Raw genomic sequence first — 23,155 nt, forward strand, 5'->3', positions numbered from 1 at the left:
AAGAGGTTTATTTAAAACTTAACACTGTTAATAAAAAGGCACACTGATGCATAATATTTTAGGGGAAAACGATATAGCAATTGTACATTGATTTTACCAAGAAAGCTAATGTTGATAAAGATGAATGAATACATCAACGTTATTTTTGGGTTAATATTCATCTTCAATTCAATTCTAATATACATTCCCAAGTATTGTATTTCAAAGATAAATAACATGCTGCAGAATTTTATTAGAGGTAGGTCAAAAGATCTAGAATTTCCTTTGTGAAAATGTCTCCCCATTCAAAAAAGAGAGTATTTTGAATCCCACTTTGAAGCTATATCAGTACCTAATCACAATGGCATACAGCCTGTACTGGGATAAAGATAATATAGGCATGCCCTACTGAGACTGGCTTGACAGAGACTATATGAAACCACTCCTTATCCCATCTCCTCCCTGTCATTCTCAGCAGTCTCTCTGGAACAAAAGGATTCTCAGCTCTATAAGTCATGTTCTGAACTTGGAGGATGTCACTGTTCAGGCTGGTGAACATCAGTATGGTCTGGACAGAAATGTAGCCATTGGGAAGATAGCCTCCTTCACAATAGTATAGAAAAAGTTGTTATGGCCTAGCTGGATTATAAACTGAATACCCATCAGATACTGTAAAGTGGGCACTCCTGAATGGATGAAATGTGTCTCTGTTTCTTCACCCACATCCTGGGACTGGGTACACCATCCCTCACACCAACCCTGTAGAAATTATCGAGCTTGAGAGCAAGATTTTCAAACTAATGAATTTGGGTGCCCAACTTGAGAAGACTTTAAAAGGGCTTTGATTTTTAGAAAGCACTGAGCCACCTACCCTCTAAAGATCAGGCCCCCTTTAAGGTATTGCAAGTTTGGAGACCCAAAATCCCTAGTGGCTTTGGCAAATGCGTGCCCAGGATCTGTATATTGCTTTTCCACAGAGCCACCTTTAAAAGGAAGTTTAAGGCTGCTGAGGCTACTCTTCCAGGGAATGGGGCTCATGGAGTTGGTATGGAAGCACAAAACCTCTGATCAGATGCCCTTTGAATGATTTGAGGATGGGTAATAAGGGGCTGTGTGTGGTATTTACTCCATGATGGTTCTGTAAGGATGCTGCTCTTTCTCACATGTTAGAGGGTCCTGTAGTCTGTAGAAAGAACAACACTCATAAGGTCTGCAGCTGAGGCAAAAGTTGGAGAAACTAATGCTTATTATGGACCCACTCTCACATTGCTTACTGAAATGGAACACCTAATGAGCATCAGGTGTTGGATCTAGCCCAAAATGGAGTGTGTTCTTCAGAGTCCCATATGGACCTTTCTGTTGATCTCTGTAGAGCATCCAGCTTAGTGATTGATTAACATTTGGAGGAGAGACATAGGTTAGCCCATCAATATCTGAGAGAAGAGAGAACCATCTCAGAACATTAGTAAATCCACACAAGAATCCTCACCACAAATATTAGCCATCAGACAATTAATTTGAAGTCTTCCTAGGCTCTAGACAGTCTCTTCATTTTGAGACAGTTTGAAGCTCTCCATTTAACCCACTAGAATTCAGTGTCTTTATTTTATTCTCTTTCCCTTTCATGGTCTAAATTACGAAATTTTAGTAATCAAATATACTTTGTGCTTCAATATCTAAGAGCAGAGATTGACTGTCCTGCTGCGTACAAATGGGGATCAACAGCAGGATAATTTAACTGCCTTCTTTCTTATTGCTCTTTGATGTTCATTTAGTCTTTGCTTCATTTGCCTAATTGTCTTTCTAAGCCATGGGGGATATTTCAAAAAGTAAACCATGGATGGGTAGATGAACAAATAATCAAACCCTTTGGTTCAAAAGATGGCTTGCAATGATAAACAGATCCCCAGAGTCACTTGTTGGGGATAATTTTTACACCCCATTGCTGTAATCAAGAAAGGATCCAGACTACATATGCAGAAATTTTCCCACAATGGTCAGTTTTGCTGGATTGCAATACATGAAGCGCCCAGGGATCAGAACTTCCCTTGAGTTTGTCTTAGCCAGGAAACCCACTGAAAGACACTGTATCTGCAAAACTATTAGTAATGTTTCTGAATGACAATGACAATTAAGTCCCATAAGATAAATATTAATAAGTATTTTCGTACATTTTTGGGTTTGTTATTCTATTACCTACCTTTTGGAAGGAGGTCTTACTACTCAGTCATACCAACAGTTATGCCCATGGTCATGGCAACTACTAGAATGAAGTTAGAGCAACTGCAGAGACTGCTGTAATTTACAGCAGTTTGGCATGGCCATCAACGGACTAATCCACAGCACAAAATAGTTGGAAGCATAAAGCACTTTGGCCACTTCCCCCAACAGTACCTCCTCCTCCTTGACCACTTTCTCAGCATGTCCATAGACTTTGGGTTATGCAGGGCTGCCGTTACGCTGTTCTTGCACTGGGAGAGTTCCCAGTACCACGCTAGCTCTGTGGCCTCTTTTGGATGGCTGAGCCACTGTAAAGGGGCCAGTGATTCCAGAACCAGGCCCAGTAGGTTTGATTATGATATAAATCTACTGGAGTCACTGGGGCTACACCAATCTGAAACTGGTGGGAATGTTAAATCAGACCTAATGTTCTATTAACTTGTGGATACCATAACTCTCATAAAAAAGAACTGTTAGATTCTCTTGTTTTTCACCCATTACTTCATCAGATCACTGAGACTTAGTGGTTTCTTTCAGGTAGAAATAACATGTGAAGTGGTGTTCTTGAAAGTCAGACCCCATTTCACATCACTCACTAATAGTTGGCTTACAGCAATTACCTAGCTGGGCTGGACTTGGTAAATTAGAGACAAATTGCAGCCTCCCAGAGCCAGCAAGTACCCCAGTTGTGAAAAGGTTTCTACTTACACCAATCTACATCCTAATAAGAACATTGTCTTGGAGATGGCAGTGCTTAAGAGCTTTATATTATTACACAGATTTTTATTTTTGCTAGGGACTCCATATGGCGCCCTAAGGTATAAACTTGTACCATGCTAAAACAATATAAACTTGGGGAAATTATCCTTTAAGATCTAGGTAAAAAGCACAATGTTGAATTATTTTCTTAATGCTACCCTGTGTCAATCTGAGCTACCTTCGGTGCAGAGAGATGCATAAAATTGAATTGAAGATGTGATGCAGAACGTATTCAGCTTTTCACTTTAACAGACTGAAACTAAAGGTGCTGCTAGATTCTGTGGTCTGTGAAATACGGATATTGTAGGAAATACATTAGCTTAATAAACCATGCAAAAATTATTCAACTGTGTAGAGAGCTGCGATGTAAATGTTGTTCATTTTTATTTCATTTTTACTGAGACTGGTGTGGTGCCAAATGGCATTGCATCATTTTGTTTCAAAATACAAAGTGTGCTGTCCCTGTTTAAAAGAGTGTGCTGTCCCTGTTTAACTGTCATACAAAATACAAAGTGTGCTGTCCCTGTTTAACTGTCATAAATGTAATGGGAAGGGTAAACCCCTTTAAAATCCCTCCTGGCCAGAGGAAAAATCCTCTTACCTGTAAAGGGTTAAGAAGCTAAAGGTAACCTCACTGGCACCTGACCAAAATGACCAATGAGGAGACAAGATACTTTCAAAAGCTGGGAGGAGGGAGAGAAACAAAGGGTCTGTGTGTCTGTTGGTATGTTGCTTTGCCGGGGATAGAACAGGAATGGAGTCTTAGAACTTTTAGTAAGTAATGTAGCTAGGTATGCATTAGATTATGATTTCTTTAAATGGCTGAGAAAAGAATTGTGCTGAATAGAATGACTATTTCTGTCTGTATGTCTTTTTTGTAGCTTAAGGTTTTGCCTAGAGGGATTCTCTATGTTTTGAATCTAATTACCCTGTAAGGTACCTACCATCCTGATTTTACAGGGGTGATTCCTTTATTCCTATTTACTTCTATTTCTATTAAAAGTCTTCATGTAAGAAAACTGAATGCTTTTTCATTGTTCTCAGATCCAAGGGTTTGGGTCTGTGGTCACCTATGCAAATTGGTGAGGATTTTTACCAAACCTTTCCCAGGAAGTGGGGTGCAAGGGTTGGGAGGATTTTGGGGGGAAAGACGTGTCCAAACTACGTTTCCCAGTAAACCCAGTTAGAGTTTGGTGGCGGCAGTGGTTATTCCAAGGACAAAGGATAAAATTAATTTGTACCTTGGGGAAGTTTTAACCTAAGCTGGTAAAAGTAAGCTTAGGAGGTTTTCATGCAGGTCCCCACATCTGTACCCTAGAGTTCAGAGTTGGGGAGGAACCTTGACAGACACAATCAAAAGAGTTTAGGGCTTCTATTATCATTAATAGTGTAAACTGATACTGTTGTGACTCTGCAGGCAAAGTCAAACGTATTTAAATAATACAGGGAAACACTGAGAAATGGGACATTTTCATTCTACCCCATTCTCAAGATACTTCAAAACTAAATAGGACTGGAAAGGCGGGAGCACTTGTAAAGAATTGTTCACCCACAGATATGTTTCTAGTGCAGGATGGGATGGGGCAGTGGCTTAGAGATTGTAATTGCCAAAAGTAAGGTGAGACCCTCATATAATTGTATATCTCCAATCAGTTGTGTCCCCTCACTAGATGTAAATTAATCAAGTTAAAATCCTACCTTATTTTGTTCAACAGAGTATGTAGGTTCCCTTTAATCACTTGTGCAAGCAACAGGGCAGGAACTGTCCATAGCATCTACAAAAGGTGGGTTGCTAACCGAGGGTTTGTCCAGTCCCCACTAAATCAGCTAGTGTGCATCCCCAGAAAATCAGCTAGAGATGGTAGGCAAATGGTGTATGTATGCATGTATTATTCCTGCTCAGAGAAGCAGCAAAATGCATCACATAGCATGGTTTCCAACTATCTTTGAAAGCTACTGTATCACAAGTAATGAAGTTATCTGATATTTTATGTTGTGCTGTAACTTCCACAGTACAGCTGTGCCCTGGAGGCTTTTGTATGGGGGTTCCATGTGTTTGGATCTCCAAAGTGCTGTTATACAAAATGAGCAAAGATAAATTGAAAATCTTTGCAGTTATTCAGGAGATGCATAGAGGCATCCTCCACAGGAGACGAAGTAAACACATGTATTAGCTAGTCTTTCAGTGGCACCTTGTTACTGTTAGAATGAACTGCTGTAGCTCACAGGTGGTGTTGCAGAATGGAAGTTCAGGATTGGGAATTCACAACAAGGATCTTTCTAGTAAGCTGGAAGAAGGCATAAAAAGAGAGATAATGACATCATAACTTGGCCTCTCCCCCCTCCCCCCAACTCAACACTGGGAACAACATCTGGAGGACAAAGACTTTGAACTGAGGAACTTTGGTCCCAGGCTGAAAGGTAGTCCCAGCCTGTGTATTGAGGAACTGTAACCTACTTGCTTGTATCATCTGTCAGGGTGAGAAAAGCTGTTTGATTCAACTGTTGCTTAGACTAAAAGTTTAGGCTTTAGAATGAATGTTTACTTTTTATTTTCTTAAGGTAACTATTCTGGCCTTTATGCCTATCACTTATAATCACTTAAAATTGATCTTTCTATAGTTAATAAACTTATTTTAATGTTTTAGCCTTACCAGTCAGTTTGTCTAAAGTGCTTAGCAAATCTCAGTACAGGTTACAAATGCTTGTGCATGTCTACTTTCCTATGAAGAAGTGGTGAACTAGGTAATGAGCTTACACTGGCCAGGCCTCTAACCAGGGCAAGATGGTACAGTTCCGGTGTGCAAGACAGGGGAATTGGGGGAATTGGCTGGAGCCTCTCTATTGTGGGTTCATTCGTGGCTGGTAGAAGCATTCATGTAACTCAGTTGGGTGTGTCCCAAGGGATAAGAAATGGATTCTGATATTTCACATTCAGCTATTTGCATTTGGGTTTCTGAGGAACCTTCTCCTTGTTGGGTGATGTATTGTCTTTGTCTTTGGGTTTTAGGGTTGTTACTTTACACCACTGCTTTCTTTTCATGTTCTTATGAAAACTTTCATGGACATTGTCTGCACCTCTGCTGTTTTTCTGAAGGTCCTTTTCAAAACTGTATGTGTTTTTACATCTATTCCCAGAACTTGATTCAGTGCCTATGTATGCTACACAATGAAATATATACGGGGGGGGGGGGGGGGGAGGAGGGAGCATGTGACGTTACAGACTCAGTTAGCATCAGATTCATTTTTCATCTTGGTGTGTGGTTGGTTTGTTCAGTAGCCCTCACTTTATTTCTTGAAGGGTATAGCACAGAGAATAATTGAGAATGAGCTGGACTTTGGCAGTTTTTTTCTGAAGAGAAAGCTATTATACAATTGCAGAAAAATATGTAAAAGTATTAAAAATAATAATTTGTGTTTAAATGAATCAATTAGGTCTAGGGCCAGATACTAAATTATTTCCATTCCTGCAAGTATTAAATATGCAATCACAACTATAATTCTAAAGGCTTTGTCATCTAATCATGTTGTCTGCACCCGAGTCTAGAATTAGCTGAAACCCCATCCATCAAGTTGGGCTCAGGGGAGAGTGAAATAGGAAAGCTTGTGATGATTGCCTAGCTCTCAGCCCCTTTCCTGTAACGGTTCAACAACTGAATAATATATTTGGGCAATATGAATAAAAATGTAAGCTCACCTTTGCCTTGTCATGGGTCCTTATAATTCCATTTGTCCTTTTGTAAGGGAGGGGATGTCTGCTTGTGTTTTTTACAAGAATTCAATGTTATTCCATGAAATTCAGCGTGGCCTAAGGATTTTAGGGGGCAGACCTTCAGCTCGTGTAAGTTCATCAATGGAGCTATGAGAACAGTAAGGGCAGGCACAGATGTGCCGTAGCAGCACCGGCTTCCTTCACACACACTTCCTTGCCCATACAGCTTACCTGCAGGGCTGCTCCCATAGGGATGAGCTTGTGTGGTTTGGTGTCTATGGCCCATTTGATCTTTGGCCTCAAACTGGCAAGGGAATTCCTACCTAACTCAGATATAATTCAGATGGTGACACATTCACCTATCAGCAGCTGCTGAGCAAGTTGTGCTCGTTTGTGTGTTCTGTTAGTCCACCAGAGATCTTTCTGGTGGTGCACAGTGATTGGCCAGGAAGAGATCAGGTATTCGGAACTGAAGAATGTGATGAAGGGGAACATAGGAAAGCATTGCATACAATTTAGGTATTTTTGTGTGGCACTAACTAAATGGAAGCTAAGAAAACAAATGGAAGCTGAACTGATCCAGAGGTAGGAGCTTCACAGCATGGAATGAAGGCCGGGAAACTTGTGTACATTGATATACTGAGAAATGCTCTAAAGATCTACGTGACTCTTCATAAATGGTTGCAGACCAAATCTAAGGTAAAGAGAGTGAGACAAAGTGGAACTAAATACAGTTCTAAAACAAACAAAAAAAGCCAACCTAACTCTTTTTGTTTAAACCTAATTTACTAATAACACTTCCTCCCAAGGTGCATGAGAATTGTATCAAATTACTGTGCTGCAAGTGTGGTGACTCTGAACAGGCCACCAGCCCCATGGACTTTGTTATTCCTCCACTAACCGATTTTCATTTCTACAGCCAAAGAAGTATTCTGACCAGGATGAGGAAGAAGAAGATGCAAGGCTCCCACCATTGGAAAAAGGGAGCCCTTCTGTCCAAACTTTTAAGATTGCATGAGGGAGAGGATTTGTTCTCAGAAGCGCTCAGTATCAGAACGTATTGCTCCTTCGGTGTCATGTTGCATCCCCACCTCATTGATCTCTGCCACTGATCGCATGGTTGCATGACCATTGCACATCTTCCTTCATGCAACTTCCTGTGTTTCATTGTCATACAGGGGAGAGGGAACCCTGACTTCCTTAACTGGCCTTCTGCATAAGAGAGAGAAGCAACGGACTGAGATATGGCACATCCAAATAAGAACCAGAAGATCCCGGATCTCTTTAAGGGCCCATCCAGCTTCACTTAAAAAAACAAAAATAAAAAACAAGACAATAGTGTATATGGTTTTAATTTTATTTTTGTTAAATTGTTTTCTTACTTTTTCCTAGACTTCGCCCGATGGTCTTACCTGTCTCAGAGAGGTAAAATTTAAACCAATTTGACTATCTTGGTCATTTAACTTTCAAAGGAAGCAGTTTCCTAAGCAAGAGCAAGGTACTACTTGATCAGCTCTGCTCCCCCTTCACATGTTTGTTAGCAAATGAAGTAAAGGTGGTTGAAGATTACCTACCTCCCAGGGTATATTTTCAGGTTGCGCAATTCCCCGTACCTGGGTAAGAAGTGTCCTGTGTGTAGCCATAATCTGCAGTCATCCATTCTTCTTTCTGTTCCATGATTTATTCTTTGATATGCTGTGCAGCGTTAGATGCAGCAGGTTAGCTCATTTATTTAGGGCTTCGTTTGGTACAAGTGGAAACCACCTACAAATGTGTAGACTAATTCTTCTCCCTGCCCCCTTTCATTCAGACTTACTCTGACTTTCACTTATAATTCACCCTGTGGAAAAAAGCTGGGAATTTAGAAGAAAGGCAGAGAAGAACATAAGGTCTTGATCCAAAACCCGCTGGAATCAATGGGAGGACTCATAGTGATCTCGATGACCTTGGGAATGCATAGAGTGAATACGGAAAGTGTATAAAATAATTTCAGAGCACCTTCCACAGTTCAAAGTGTGGAGAGAACAAGTGTCTGAATCATTCCAGCTCTCCTGCATATAAAAGAATTAAATGTACCAAAAGGAAACAGAAGGCAAAGTGTTTGTGAATAAGATAAGTTTACATGAGTCATTGCAAGTATTAGCAAAAGGATTCCCAGACTGTATTTTCCTATGTTCTATGTCACATTTTAATACAACCTTTCTCCACAGTTGGTTTTCACCAAGCCTCTTACAGGCATCATATGTTCATTAAGCTTAACTGTTTGTGTAATTAATTTCAGTGCTGTTGATTTAATGGGGAAAATTAAGCTGAAATGATCTTTGATGTTTCCAAGAAACGGGGTGGATATTGAGAGGCCAATGTAGAAACAAAAAGGAATTAGAGTCTCTTTGGTATAGAAATTAATCTCTCCAACCAGGCAATAATAATGAGTTATTAATAAATTATAGTTCAACTTTAATTAAATATGTTTCATATTAAATTTATATTTTAGTGGGTACTTGATGCAATTTTTTAATTAACATTTACCATAAGGAAATCCTACTTAACCCTTTCCAGGTTGTGTGATACATCAATATGACTTCCTAATCCGTCACCTAAACTGGAAGTCTGGAAAACATCATAGTTTGTTGACTTCCATGGGAGTAGGATCGAGCCCATAGCTGACTCCCAATCTAGTTCTGCAAGCATACCCAATTTTACGTGTTTGCCGGATCAGGCCAAAAACTGAGGGTTGACCACACAACAAGTCAGTGTGCAGCAAAGAGGGTGGTGAAACACTGGAATGTGTTACCTAGGGAGGTGGTAGAATCTCCTTCCTTAGAAGTTTTTAAGGTCAGGCTTGACAAAGCCCTGGCTGGGATGATTTAATTGGGGATTGGTCCTGCTTTGAGCAGGGGGTTGGACTAGATGACCTCCTGAGGTCCCTTCCAATCCTGATATTCTATGATTCTATGATTCTATAAGCCAGGGTGTGAATCTACAGCATACTAGCTTGCCATGCAGTCCCTGCTACCACATACAGAAAGTCTGTAGTGCACTTTGATGTACTGCTCTTTGAAATGGGAGTAACTCAAAGTGGACTACAGAACTGTTAGTGTGCCTGAAGCAGGGTCCACAGAGTGAGTTTCTGTGCAGCAAGCTAATGCGCTGTAGACTATCACCCTTGCTTGCTACGACTAACTTGCCATGTAGACAAGCCCCAAGGCTCACTTCTATTTATGCAAACACTTACTACTGGGTGTATAGCTTATTAATGTTGGAACCTCACTTAACTTCAGTGAGACCACTCATTGGGGTTCTGAAACCATACATTTCAAAGTTCTTGACAAAGGAACATATCATTATCACCATTTTTCTGATGGGGAAACTAAGGTGACATGTCTTGACATAGGTTATGTACCCAGATCAGCAGTAGAGCGGTGTTTGATGATCAAGAGAGTACTGCTTCACAAGAGTTTACTGACTGTGGCATGGCTTGAAACATCTTTATTCAAGATTTTGCCCTATTAGGGACAACCACTCAGTCACTTATTTTGGTTGGTTACAGTGACCATGGCAGGGGGCTGTTTATACAACCTGTTGTGACGCTATATCTGAGTCTAACATCTGCCACATGCCCAGGTGATGTTGTTGCTGATTTCATCTGAGGAGACTGATGGGTCTATTTATTTATTAAGTGTATCTTAACCCAGAACATTGATTAGGCATTCTTTCATAGTTTGCAAAATAAGTAAATAAATATACCTGAATATTTAATCCCAACAAAGTTTTTGAAAGCAGCGGTATCTTATTTTCAGACTGGTGGTATATTATCTGCCCTCTAGTGGTAGAAGTAGTGAATTAATTAATGTTTTTCTATTTCATGGATACCGCCTGCCATGGTAACTGACTGTTCTGTTTGACCTGGAAATATGTAGGCAAATGTCTGATATGCATTACATTTTTTAGAAATTAAAATTAATTAACCAAGGAAATTCAATAAACGGCTTTTTGTCTAATATGACAGTTAAACATTTTTCTTTTCTTGAAGGACACGATATAGAAGCCTTAATTCTAGTGGCACTGAAAGATTTGTGTGGAAAGATGAAATATTGGACCCACTCCTGCTCACTTGGAAATCAATGGAATTTTTTTCCTTTGGTGTCAGTGGGAGCAGGATTGTACCCTTCTGTCAGATCTTGTGTATAAATAGCGAGTTCCATTTGTGCTTGAAAAAATCTTTTTCCCTCATGATGAAATTATATATTTTGTCAGGATGTGTGTGGATGTGTACATAGGTTGACAATTTGATGTTATTTTGGCTCTTACAGAAAGAGGCTTAAATTATTCTCTTCTGGTACTGGAGATTTACAAAAATGTAAATTCCATTCAGTGTAGTTTACAATGGTGAAATTCACTTTGAGAGACTCATTTTCAAGGGGATCTAGGTAAGGAAATGCTCAAATTTTAAAGGTAACAAAGGTATAATTAGAATAAATATAGGGGATTATAAATCAGATCTGAAAAACAAACCCTGTTAAATAATTTCCAAACTGTGTGTGTAGTTAAAATATCATGTTTGATCTATTTTAAGGAAAACTCCATCTCCATTCTCAAGCAAACAGCAAAAGCAATAGAATGCAATAATCTTCACCAGCAGCAATCCATAAAACATTCATGCTTATGTAACAGTGTCAGGGTTTTTATTCTTTGTAAAGTAAAGACACTATTTATTCAGTTTGATTTATGAAAAAAATACATATACCAAAAATTACAGTCTTGACCAGTAAGAAAATCTCCTCTTACCCCATCCACCAGGCTAATAATGTCCTCTTCTGTCTCTTACAGGCAAAGGCCTGAAAAAGAAAGATAAGTTTTCCAATATGCCCTTAAGGTCAGTAGGCTCTGGCTCCTTTCCATTAAGAGGAAAGCAAATTCCAGAGTGGAAGGTACTGCTGCCAATTCCACCTGTTTAAACCAGTTTGATCGTAGCAAGTAACAATTAAGTTAAGGTGCTGAAGCTATGGCATGGCATGAGGATCTTTCAAGGTTACAGGAGTCTGACCAATTTGATCTGTATTCATAAAAAACACTAACGAATTACATCCAGAAACATAACAAAGAAAACATAACCTAGATAGAGCTACTATAATGCAGGTGCATAACTGTTTGGAAAACTACTCCCAGAGAGTAGTTATCAGTGGTTCACAGTCAAGCTGGAAGGGCATAACAAAAGGGGTCCCACAGGGATCAGTTCTGGGTCCGGTTCTACTCAATATCTTCATCAATGATTTAGATAATAGCGTAGAGACTACACTTATAAAGTTTGCGGACAATACCAACCTGGAAGGGGTTGCAAGTGCTTTGGAGGATAATTCAAAATGATCTGGACAAATTGGAGAAATGTTCTGAAGTAAACAGGACAAAATTCAATAAGGACAAATGCAAAGTACTCTGTTTAGGAACAATCAGTCATACACATACAAAATGGGAAATGACTGCCTAGGAAGGAGTACTGCAGAAAGGGATCTGGGGGTCATAGTGGACCACAGGCTAAATATGAGTCAACAGTGTAACACAGTTGCAAGAAATGCAGATGTCTTTCTGAGATATATTAACAGGAGTGTTGTAAGCAAGACATGAGAAGTAATTATTCTGCTCTACTCTGTGCTAACAAGGCCTCAGCTGGAGTATTGTGTCCACTTCTGGGTGCCACATTTCAGGAAAGATGTGGACAAATTGGAGAAAGTCCAGAGGAGAGCAACACAAATAATAAAAGATCTAGAAAACATGACTTATGAGGAAAGATGGACAAAATTGGGTTTGCTCAGTCTGGAGAAGAGAAGACAGGATGGGGGGGACGACTGGGGGGAAAGAGAGATAAGTTTTCAAGTACATACAAGGTTGCTACAAGGAGAAGGGAGAAAATTGTTCTCTTTAATCTCTGGGGATAGGGCAAGAAGCAATGGGCTTAAATTGCAGCAGAGTTGGTTTAGGTTGGACATTAGGAAAAACCTCCTAACTGTAAGAGTGGTTAAGCATTAGAACAAATTGCCTAGGGAAGTTGTGGAATCTCCATCATTGGAGGTTTTTAAGAACAGGCTAGATAAACACCTGTCAGGAATAGTCTAGTTATTACTTACTCCTGCCTTGAGTGCCAGGGACTCGACTAGATGACTCCCTCAAGGTCCCTTCCAGTCCTACACGTCTATGATTCGATAAAGGAATAAATGCTGATCAGAGAGAACAGTTGTAATGTCTATTCTCTGCAAGAAGGACTGCTAAGCAAATGGATAATCACATTGTACACTTGGTGGAGTTTCCCGCTTGTCTTTAGAAATAGCTCCACATAGAGTCCACTGTAGAAGTGTCAAAGGCACAGATCACTGCTGCAAGATCTAGATCCAAAAGAAAAAGTTAGCAACATTAATCACTATGCACACATGGGGAAACATACTGCTTAGTTACTATGGTTGTCTGCATCTCCAGCAGCTGCTGAGGGCCCCAACAAGAACTCCACGTTGAGTAATTAAGTAAAACTGTCTGTTCAAGGACAACATCTCTATAATGATTCTTACTGGTGGAATGTTCATAATGGTGAGTGCAGTAAGTTTTCATGGGTGAAACATAAAAGGAAAGAGGTGATAACGAAAGCAGTAGGAAATGGTATCAATGGAAAACAAAGAAAAAGCGCCAGGTTTCAGTTTCAAATACTTTAGAGTGTCATGACCAACCATGACATTCAGAGTTATAGGGAACAGTACTTTGAGTATTCCTACTTGGGGTGACACATACAGCTAAATATGGATTCTCAAATAGATATGTCAGGAACAGGAAGTAGAGGAGAACTATGAGCCAGGAAATAGAAAATCCACCCAGAGGAGAACCCATCCAGGATATATTCTTACCCATAGAGAGGAACTGATGGAGAATTTGAGAGTACACAGTGACCACAAATTCCTGTCGACAAACTGTATTAAGAAATAGATTCATTGGGCACTTCAAAGTGTAAGAATTCAGTTGACTATTCTAAGATATCAGAAACCGAGGTCCTCAACAAATACTTATATGTGTGTGTATCCCTGAAGCTAAGAACATGTGTAGGTACAAAAATGAAGCAGTAAGGTTCTATAAAAGGACATATTAAATTCCATGAGTGTGGTAGATGACTGGAGGATGTTCAAACAAACATGAGAATTAAATTGCAAGAAATTTTGTTACCACTGAAAAACAGGAAACCAAAACTGGCCAGTATGGCTTCATGAGCAATTTATTGAAAGACCTGGAACTACAAAAAAAGCTGTACTACAAAGGGACAAAGTTGGAAGGAACCAGACAAGGTTAGTTAGTTAATCAAGGCTTGCGTGGAAAACATAAGGACTAAAAAAGAAGCACATTTAGTTAATGCTAACCAAATGAAATAAGGAGAACAAGTAAGGCTTTTACAACTTCATTTGGAGGGAAAGTAGGCACAGTGAGGAGAGAGACCACACCAGTGACACGTCCAAAATGGATGAACTACCTGCTTGTTAAAAATCTTATTTTAACCAGAAAAAATAAAAAAGATGTATAGGAAATTAGGAAGAAAGGAAAACTTAGTCGATATAGCTACTGTTCTAAAAATAAGGTATGGGAAAGAGTGGGAAAGATGAATAAATCATCAAGTCTGCATGATAGATATCTCTGGGCTAACAAAATAATTAGCTAATGACATTATTAAACCACTGGCAATTATTTATTTAAAAGTGCTGAAGAACCAATGATACACTCGAGGATTGGAAAAGAGCAACTGTGTTACTGAAATTTTTCTTTAAAAAAAAATCACTCCTGGCATTTAGTCTCCAGTAACACGATGGAATAAATATTGAGAGAAAACCTTGTGAGACACTCTTATGTTCACACATCACTAAAAAGTGAGATTCAGTGTAGGAAAAATGCAGCTTTGTACCTCTGAGGGTCAAACACACCCAATTTCTATACACAGAGACGTACTTGAAAAGCTGAGAGTCTGGAAAAGACTGAGCTGATGTGTGATAGTGGATAGCAAATTGGAGGTGTACATATAATAAAGACAATGTGATTTAATGCAATATATTTAATAAAGACAATGTGATTTTTAGACGATATGCAGGAGCATTGTATCAAAAATAAGAATATTGAGATTACCGTGATCAGATTCAGGAAAACGTTGATTAACCCAGCGAGAAATGAAGGAATAAAGGCCTGGAGAAACTGACCTAGAAATGAATGAAAAAAACTAAGCAATGACTAAAAAATGCTGTGAAAACACTGTAAGAATTTTGAAGAGTCTAAACAATGAAGGCCAAATTCTGTCCTTGAATACTCACGTGCAGCTTATTAGGGCTCCGCTGCCCTCCCTGAGTTCTTGTCACGCAGACAGAAAGCAGAAGGCCAGAGTCCAAAGTGCAGGCAATGCAATGCCTGTTGGAGTTAACAAGGAAGCATAACCATAGCTCTGTACACCAGTAGAGCTTTTCCTTTTCCCCTCCTCCTTCTTAGCAGGCTTAATTATATTGGTAGTGCCCGTCCCTGGTCCCACCCCTTACAATTTATGGTCATGTTCCGTTTTGGAGGGTCTTGAGTCTGGATGCTTCAGTACCAGAAGAGTGAGGTTGTGTCCTGGCCAAGGCTACTTTTTCTTTGGCTTTTTGTGTTTCTCATACCTTGCCCCTCCCAACTGGTTGCTTGACCTTGTCTTGGGAAAGGAGTCAAGGCAGTTGTATATTAATCTCCAACCATATCCAGCAACATTTTAGCTCTATTTCTTATCTTTTTTTATTATACTAAAAAAACCATCTTGTTGTAGGCAGAACCAACACACTTCTTTCTTCCTTGTTCACATATGTTGATAAGGACATAAGGCACAAACAAGTATATTTGAAAAACGTCAAAATTCTCTCTCTGGCAAATAAACAGGCCTAAATACTGTGACAAGGTCGGGCAGAATGGCTATAGGAGAGTAACAGAAGGCAGATATACAAGCCCCAGGCTAAGTAGGTCCCTTTTCCCTGGGTAAGGTAACAGGGAAGGTTCCAGAACAATCAGGAACCTTCTGGAGACTATTAAGACAGGCTGATTAGAACATCTGCAGCCAATCGAGAAACTGCTAGAATCAATTAAGGCACGCTAATCAGGGCATCTGGGTTTTAAAAAGGAGCTCACTTCAGTTTGTGGCATGCATGTGAGAAGCTGGGAGCAAGAGGCACTAGGAGCTGAGAGTGAGAACGTGGACTGTTGGAGGACTGAGGTGTACAAGCATTATCAGACACCAGGAGGAAGGTCCTATGGTGAGGATAAAGAAGGTGTTGGGAGGAGGCCATGGGGAAATAGCCCAGGGAGTTGCAGCTGTTGCACAGCTGTTCCAGGAGGCACTCTAGACAGCTGCATTCCACAGGGCCCTGGGCTGGAACCCGGAGTAGAGGGCGGGTCCGGGTTCCCCCTAAATCCTCCCAACTCCTGGTCAGACACAGGAGGAGTCGACCTGGACTGTGGGTTCAGAAAAACGGCCAAGCTGAGGGCTGCCGTGAAGCTCCAAGGCGAGCAAATCCTCCAGTAAGCGCAAGACCCACCAAGGTAGAGCAGGAACTTTGTCACAATGCATAAATAAATAAATATAAATATTACCATCACTAACACAGCTCTCATTGGCTGCCTGCATATAGGTGCACAACACCCCTACAGAGTTCATCTTTAAAAAGGGAGAGGAGGAGTTTATAAAGCCACCGGTGGAAATAACTATAAAAAATGGGATCCAACTGAGCAAAGTTCAAATGTAAATATCAGATGTATATATAAAAAAAATACTATTTGTGAGAACCATTGGAATAATGGGGAATAGTTACTCACACGGGAGCATTTGGAGGCCACATCATTTTGGTCCTTTAAAAACCAGACTGGACAAAGTGATCATGAAACAGCTTTGAAGTGACAAAGGGAAGACAAAATAACGCAGTAGGCCTTTTCTGTCTCTGCTGTATACAGTGTGATTCCGTGAAATGACGCTTGTTGTCCTGTCAGAATGACATCTTGTTGGTGTGTAGTAGTAGGATGAACCCAAATGTTCAAATCCTCACCAAAGGAGAAGTGGATTATTATTATTAGGATATACCACATACTCTGGATTGATTTTACTATGAGAATTACTGTCTGCCATTTTCAGAATGTATGGGTTTGAAAATAGTTGATTCTATTTCAGTGTGGTCACGTTTGTTTTGGTAACGTTTTTAAATGCCTCTTGAAGGAAAGGATCATGGAAATTATAGAAATAGAGGGCTGAAATGGATCTCAAGAGGTCATCTAGTGCAGGATGAGTCAGTAGAATGTGAAAGGGATAGCTCATACAGTCTTCATCATAGACTTGAGTGATAGATACTGATTCCTGAATGTAGAAAGGAATGTGTTTTTTAAAAGAATGGATTCTTATTTTCCCTAACCTTAGTCCTGGAATTTTTTAAAAAGAAAAAAGTTTAGAGAAGTTGAGCAACATAAGTGCAGGGGAATGGACTAGATGACCTCTCGAGGTCCCGTCCAGTTCTATGATTTCTTAGCGTAGGGAGTGGAGAAAGTCATTATATACAGCAAAAATCTGCCTGACTTTTAATAAGAAAATATCTGTCCTCTGGGACCAAAGGTTGTGAATTGGAAAGAATCTGTGCATTCAGGAGAGGCTGAAATAGATGAACGACAATGATATTCCCATTGAATGAGGCTGGGATTTATCAAAATGTAGCATGTCACTACTGAAATATTGTGTTTACCAAGTATTCTTTGATATGGGAATATTTTTAATAGCTGGGATGCTGGTATTCATTCTTCAGTTCATGCAAAATATGGCTTCATAAGCAAAAGAAATAAGTTTTTTAATCCCCAGGCCGTTAGACCTTATTCATTTAAAACAAACATGGGGCTGCAAATGAAGTTTTGCATAGGTAAAGTCTCCCAGATCTTTCCCTTTAATTATTGTTTGTTTTTAGAATATAAATACCAAATACTAATTTAGGAAACTGATCGCCTAACAATGGAGAAACCAGTGATAATGTGAATACATAATTTTATAAATGGTATCAGTCTTCCAAAAATAATGAATCAACCTGACAATTGCTTTCCAATGAGCCTGCCTTAAATCTTGCTGAAGTCACTTACAGCTGTGCCAAGGAGTTGTAAAAGGCTACCATCCTGACTTCATAGCATTTTTTAACTTCTTTTGCAAAGATGTAAATGACAACACAAGGTGTGAAACAGCAGGGAGTTGGATCCAGTGAGTCTAATCTGTTGCCAGAAAAGTTATCATTCCTCTGATTTCTAAACATTGTTGTAACTTTTCTCTTTCAGTATTTCTTTTATTATTTTATTGGGAATCAAAATGAGATTTTCAAATGATATTAAGTGTAGGATTTTTTAGTTTTATTTTTGAGGAAGATTGGCACTAGATTTAGTTTTTATAATTTTCTGGTACATTCCTAGGTCTCCATTAGTTTTGAAAAATAATTTAGAGTACAGTAATTTTATGTATACAGTTCTCTAATATGCTAGGATGCACAACAATTAATTTGTATATTTTCAAATAATATTTAAAAGAGCACATACTGTTTATAGAGCTGTTCATCCTGTTCCTTTGTCTGATCTAGTGGTCTATAGCACATCCCTACTGGTACCCCATCTTGTGATTTATCAGTTAGTATTTTGATCCATAAGCATTCCAGCTTCTGTCCTTCTGAATTGTCAGTAACCTTAAAGCAGACTCTGGAGAACCAAGGTGGGACAAGCATATTCCACAGGTGAGAGCCCCCTGTAGGAAAATACCTACAGCCTCTCATTTAAATCAAAGGACCTGAGTTCAAATACCTCATTGGATTGCAGCGCTGTCTGTCACCAAGTAAGATATGCAAGATCTGGGAGATGCAGGAAAAATTATTTTTTAAAAAGTCAAGTTTAAATAGCCAAATCCTTGTTGGGCAAAAGTCGAGTCAAATTAATTGTTTGTGCTTATATTCCACCTGCATTTTTCACCTAGCTTCCACAGTGATTGACACTCTATAAATACCTTAGATTAGATCAAACCAATAGGCAATACTACTAGAATGTTGACCCATGAGAAGTCACAGAAAAGGGTGTGGAAGCTGAGCAGTACTAAAGGAGATAAGTTCAGAGAATGTGAACTCAGTAAGGGGGAGGGGGAGAGAGAGTGAGTAATGCTTAATCCTAAATATTGCCTTTGTGCTGCACAGTTTATTAAAACATGAGAAGGGAGTGGGATATACAACTGACTGTGACAGGTACAAACTGGCTGATTGTACATAGCAGAAGAGAACCCAGACATGTTTGGGCAGATTGAAAATGTAAAGTTTTTAATTAATTTATTTCAAGGCACTCATGAAAAATCATGTTCAGACTAGAGGTGGGTCTCCCTAGGTTGGATCCATTGATGACTGATATTCTCTTTCTTTCTTTTTCCCATTTATTGTCTCCTTCCCACTTTAAGACCTTTTTCTCCACCGCACTCTTTTTTTCCCCTCCTTCCTCCCCCATATTCCACCCTTTCATCTTAAAAAGAAAAGGAGATTTATATACATAGAGAACATGAAATAATGGGTAATCTCCCCACTGTATTTTCCACTGAATGCATCCGATGAAGTGAGCTGTAGCTCACGAAAGCTTATGCTCAAATAAATTTGTTAGTCTCTAAGGTGCCACAAGTCCTCCTTTTCTTTTTGCGGATACAGACTAACATGGCAGCTACTCTGAAACCTTTCATCTTAGGACATCTTCTTCCCCACCCATCCTTTTTTTCAATGACCTCTGTCTTTCTTCTCATCTCACAGCCTCTTCTTTTTTCCTTTCTTCTCCATCCCCCTACTCTTCCTTCTAACAGTATCTCTTCCAGACTCTCTCCTCTCCGTGGTCTTTAGTGGTGTCTCTTCGTTCTTCTCCTTTCCAGGACTCTGGCTCCCTCTGCTGATGGTCCCAACCCTTCTTTCCCCTTCACCGTTTCATCCACTTCTGCAGACCATTGCGCTCTGCTCACAATTTCCTTTCTGCTACTGCCTCTCAGATATGCTCTTCTCGATGTAACTAACCTTATAAAAAATTCCCTATGCCTCTACTCCCTGTCAGTCTCTGAGGATCCCTTTGACAAGATGTCTCCCTCTGCTGTAGTGTTTCAATTAAAATTATCTGAAGCTGAGTGCTAAACATCCCCATTAGACAAATGTTGCAATTATGTGCAGTGGCATTCATCTTAATTAATCTACACAATCCCATAAAATGATTATCATATTTGGAAGCATACTGGTGACCAGCCTGAAATTTCTTCTGCTGAACACACATTGTGGGGGTGCTGTGGGGGTGAGGGGACGTATACGGCTATTGATTATACATATTTCATAATGACACGGACTGGTAATGTGATTGTCAGTCTTCAAATTACTACTAGATCCATGCAGATTGAATACTGAGTTAACTGTGATAAGGGGGAAAGAGGAAAACACAGCAGAGATATTCAAATTTCTCTTTTCCAGTCAGGAATAAGAATATTCTAGGTTGTGGCATCTAGTGTCCTGTAGAAATACTTAGTGACAGGGAGAGTCTTGTAGTGCTTCCTATATCAAAATGCACAGTCTCTTTGACATGGCTTTTCAAAGTTCATTCAAGTCCATGCCCTCTCATCTTGGCAGGACTGATTTTACTATTGCTGATGAGTGGGTGAGTGTCAAGTCTGATAGCATTTAAAAACTCCCCACATCAGTTCATTCCACTACCGAGCTATTTGAAGAGTTATACATATACCAAAGTTTAGGCTAAATTTTCTTTTCTGTACCGTAAGCCTATTCCTTATTGCCCTGTTTTTATTGACTAGGAGTATGTGTATGTCTCTACTAGAATCACAGGGTGTGATTGCAGCTCAGGTAGACATACCAGAGCTAGCTTTAATCTTGCTGGTTGGGTCCCAGAGCAGTGAAGCTGTGGCAGCATGCGTTGAACCGGGGCTACACAAGCCTCTGTAGAATGAGTAATTACCTCTTCTTGGGTAATTACTCATGGGGCTAGCTGGCACTGAAGTGTGTGCCACTGCAGCTTCTCTATTCTATGACATGAGCTCACTAGATTAAAGCTAGCTTGGGTATGTCTATGCAAATTGCCATCACGCCCGATAATTCCAGTATAGATGTACCCTAAGACTCATGGTCCAAGAGGAAATTAGGTTAAAAACAAATAGTCAAAGCTTACTTGATCTTTTCCGTAGATGTCATTAACCCAGCCATTAAAACTATGTGTACATACTATTATAGTGGGAAAGCCATGAAAAGCATAGTTAAAAGCATTGGATCACCCTACTTTATATTTTCTGTAATGATCTGCTGTTGATAGCTTAGATTGGAGATGACAAAATTTGGACCTGGATTTGAATATTTTAAAATTCAGCACCCACAGATTCTGACTTCTGAAGAACACAGACATAGAGGATGGAAAGATTCCCCCCATGCTCTGAGGCCAGTTTAAATTCACAAGAAATCTAGCACATAGGATCAATGACCAGCAAGGTTTAAAGGGCTGATCTCTGCTCAAAGCTCCAATGTAGACCAGGAGAATTTTCCTTCTCAAACTCATATTGACAATTAGTTTATCATTTCTCTGTGCATTTGGGCGGGAATCAACCGTAATTCACCATAGGAACCCAAATGATTTTTACAGGATATGAACGGAGTAGTTTTGCCATAAGCGTGTACTACAGTCATTGAAGGTCTAGAAAAAATGAAATTTTTCTGAAGGTGAGTTCATCCTGGAAGTGCTCACTGACCTTTATACCATAGAGGTGGTGAGGGTTCATGGCTTAGGGAGGATTGGTGCTTTTGGGACAGCTGTGATGAATAGTCACATCTGGCTTCAGGAGTATTATTGATAATCTCAGACTGGCATACAGTAACCATCTGTTCAGATCTATGCTTTTTTGGGCACTGCTAGCGAAATGAGATTTCTATAACCTACAAGTCACATGGGAGGATTTGGGTGGAAGCATGTATGCATGTGTCCAAATCCATGTACTTTCATAAGAAAAAAACTTTTACACCAAATCCACATGGGCACTTCACGGCTTACCTATTTCACCCAGAAGGCCATGTAAGCAGAGGGCCAAATTCCTCCTGGATGCAACTCCATTGGACTTAACCTGAATTACACCTGGGATGAATGTGATCCATAATGTCCTTAACACTTCAAGCTCTTTTGATAATGTACAAGAGAGAGAGTTTCTTTCTGTTTCCACTCAGTGTAATGTCATGTCTTAGTATAATACGTTTAAGCATGTCTGCTCTGTCACTTACCACTGATGCTTGCATGCTCTTCTTTAAGACTGGTTTCAGAGTAACAGCCGTGTTAGTCTGTATTCGCAAAAAGAAAAGGAGTATTTGTGGCACCTTAGGGACTAACCAATTTATCTGAGCATAAGCTTTCGTGACTAGCACCCTAGGATTACTCCTTTGCACTGTGCAAGTATTTAAACAGGTAACTTCTACCATTTCTTTAGTGGAACTGTGATTAGCTACTTGTCCTCCTCTTCATGTCCTCAATTTCTGCCCTGGGAGCAGAATACTAAATATTTACCCCCAATAAGGAATTTGGGGTATTTCTCTACTCTTTAGTTTTAATTTTGCTTTTAAAGGATTGAAACCAGTTGTATAGAGAAACTCCGTGTTAGCTTTTCTCTCTTCTTTTTGTTCTCGAGATACATTAATATTCCAGTTATTTGACCTGTCTGTCTCTTTAATATAGCAAAGGTAGCAATCAAAGTAAATATTTCCATGTCTTTTCTTTTAGATAAAATTGAAGATGAACTGGAAATGACCACGGTGTGCTATCGGCCGGAAGGACTGGAACAGCTTGAAACACAAACCAATTTCACAAAGAGGGAACTTCAAGTGCTTTACAGAGGATTTAAAAATGTAAGAACCAAAGCATTGCAATGAATTGGCTAATGTATATGTCATCACCATCCCTCTGCTGCATGGTATCCAAACTACTCACCTGTGTTCCATAGCTTTTATCCTGGTAACAATGACACAGAGATTTCATTTTGGAGGCCTGGGCTTTTTGAAGCAGAAGGATCTGAGTTCTAACCCTCCAACCACAGTGAAATATACATGAGAAAAGCCTTATAAATATTTTTTCTTGGCATCATGATCTGCTTAAAACTAGAACTGAATGAATATCTATCATGTGATTTACTCAGCAAATTTAGGTGGTTTGCCCTTATTCCCAAATATTTGCAATCACATAGCAATTTCCTCAAATGCATTTGTAGGTTGAAATTAACTCACAATATTATTTTCTGATTTTTTTTAACTCTTTGGATAGATCACAGAGTTTTCTGTGAGTAATTGGTTCTTGGTATTAAAAACTGAGCTCTCTTGGTTAGTTGCTAAATATGCTGGAATGCCATATATAGGACCCTACCAAATTCACGGTCCATTTGGTCAATTTCACGGT

At 39.6% G+C, this 23,155-nt stretch overlaps 1 protein-coding gene across 2 annotated transcripts in view; it reads left to right on the forward strand.

The window, feature by feature from the left end:
- Positions 1-23,155, forward strand: part of KCNIP1 (potassium voltage-gated channel interacting protein 1) — a 120,176-nt gene that overhangs the window by 61,744 nt on the left and 35,277 nt on the right. Inside the window, exon 2 of one of the 2 annotated variants that reach the window (XM_077824073.1) lies at positions 22,487-22,611. In XM_077824073.1, the coding sequence (XP_077680199.1) occupies positions 22,487-22,611 (125 nt within the window). Of the gene's footprint in view, positions 1-22,486; positions 22,612-23,155 lie in introns of those variants that run through there. The other variant, XM_077824074.1, reaches the window with a different exon arrangement.

The sequence above is a fragment of the Eretmochelys imbricata genome, chromosome 8 (assembly GCF_965152235.1).
Source record: "Eretmochelys imbricata isolate rEreImb1 chromosome 8, rEreImb1.hap1, whole genome shotgun sequence".
NCBI lineage: Eukaryota > Metazoa > Chordata > Testudines > Cheloniidae > Eretmochelys > Eretmochelys imbricata.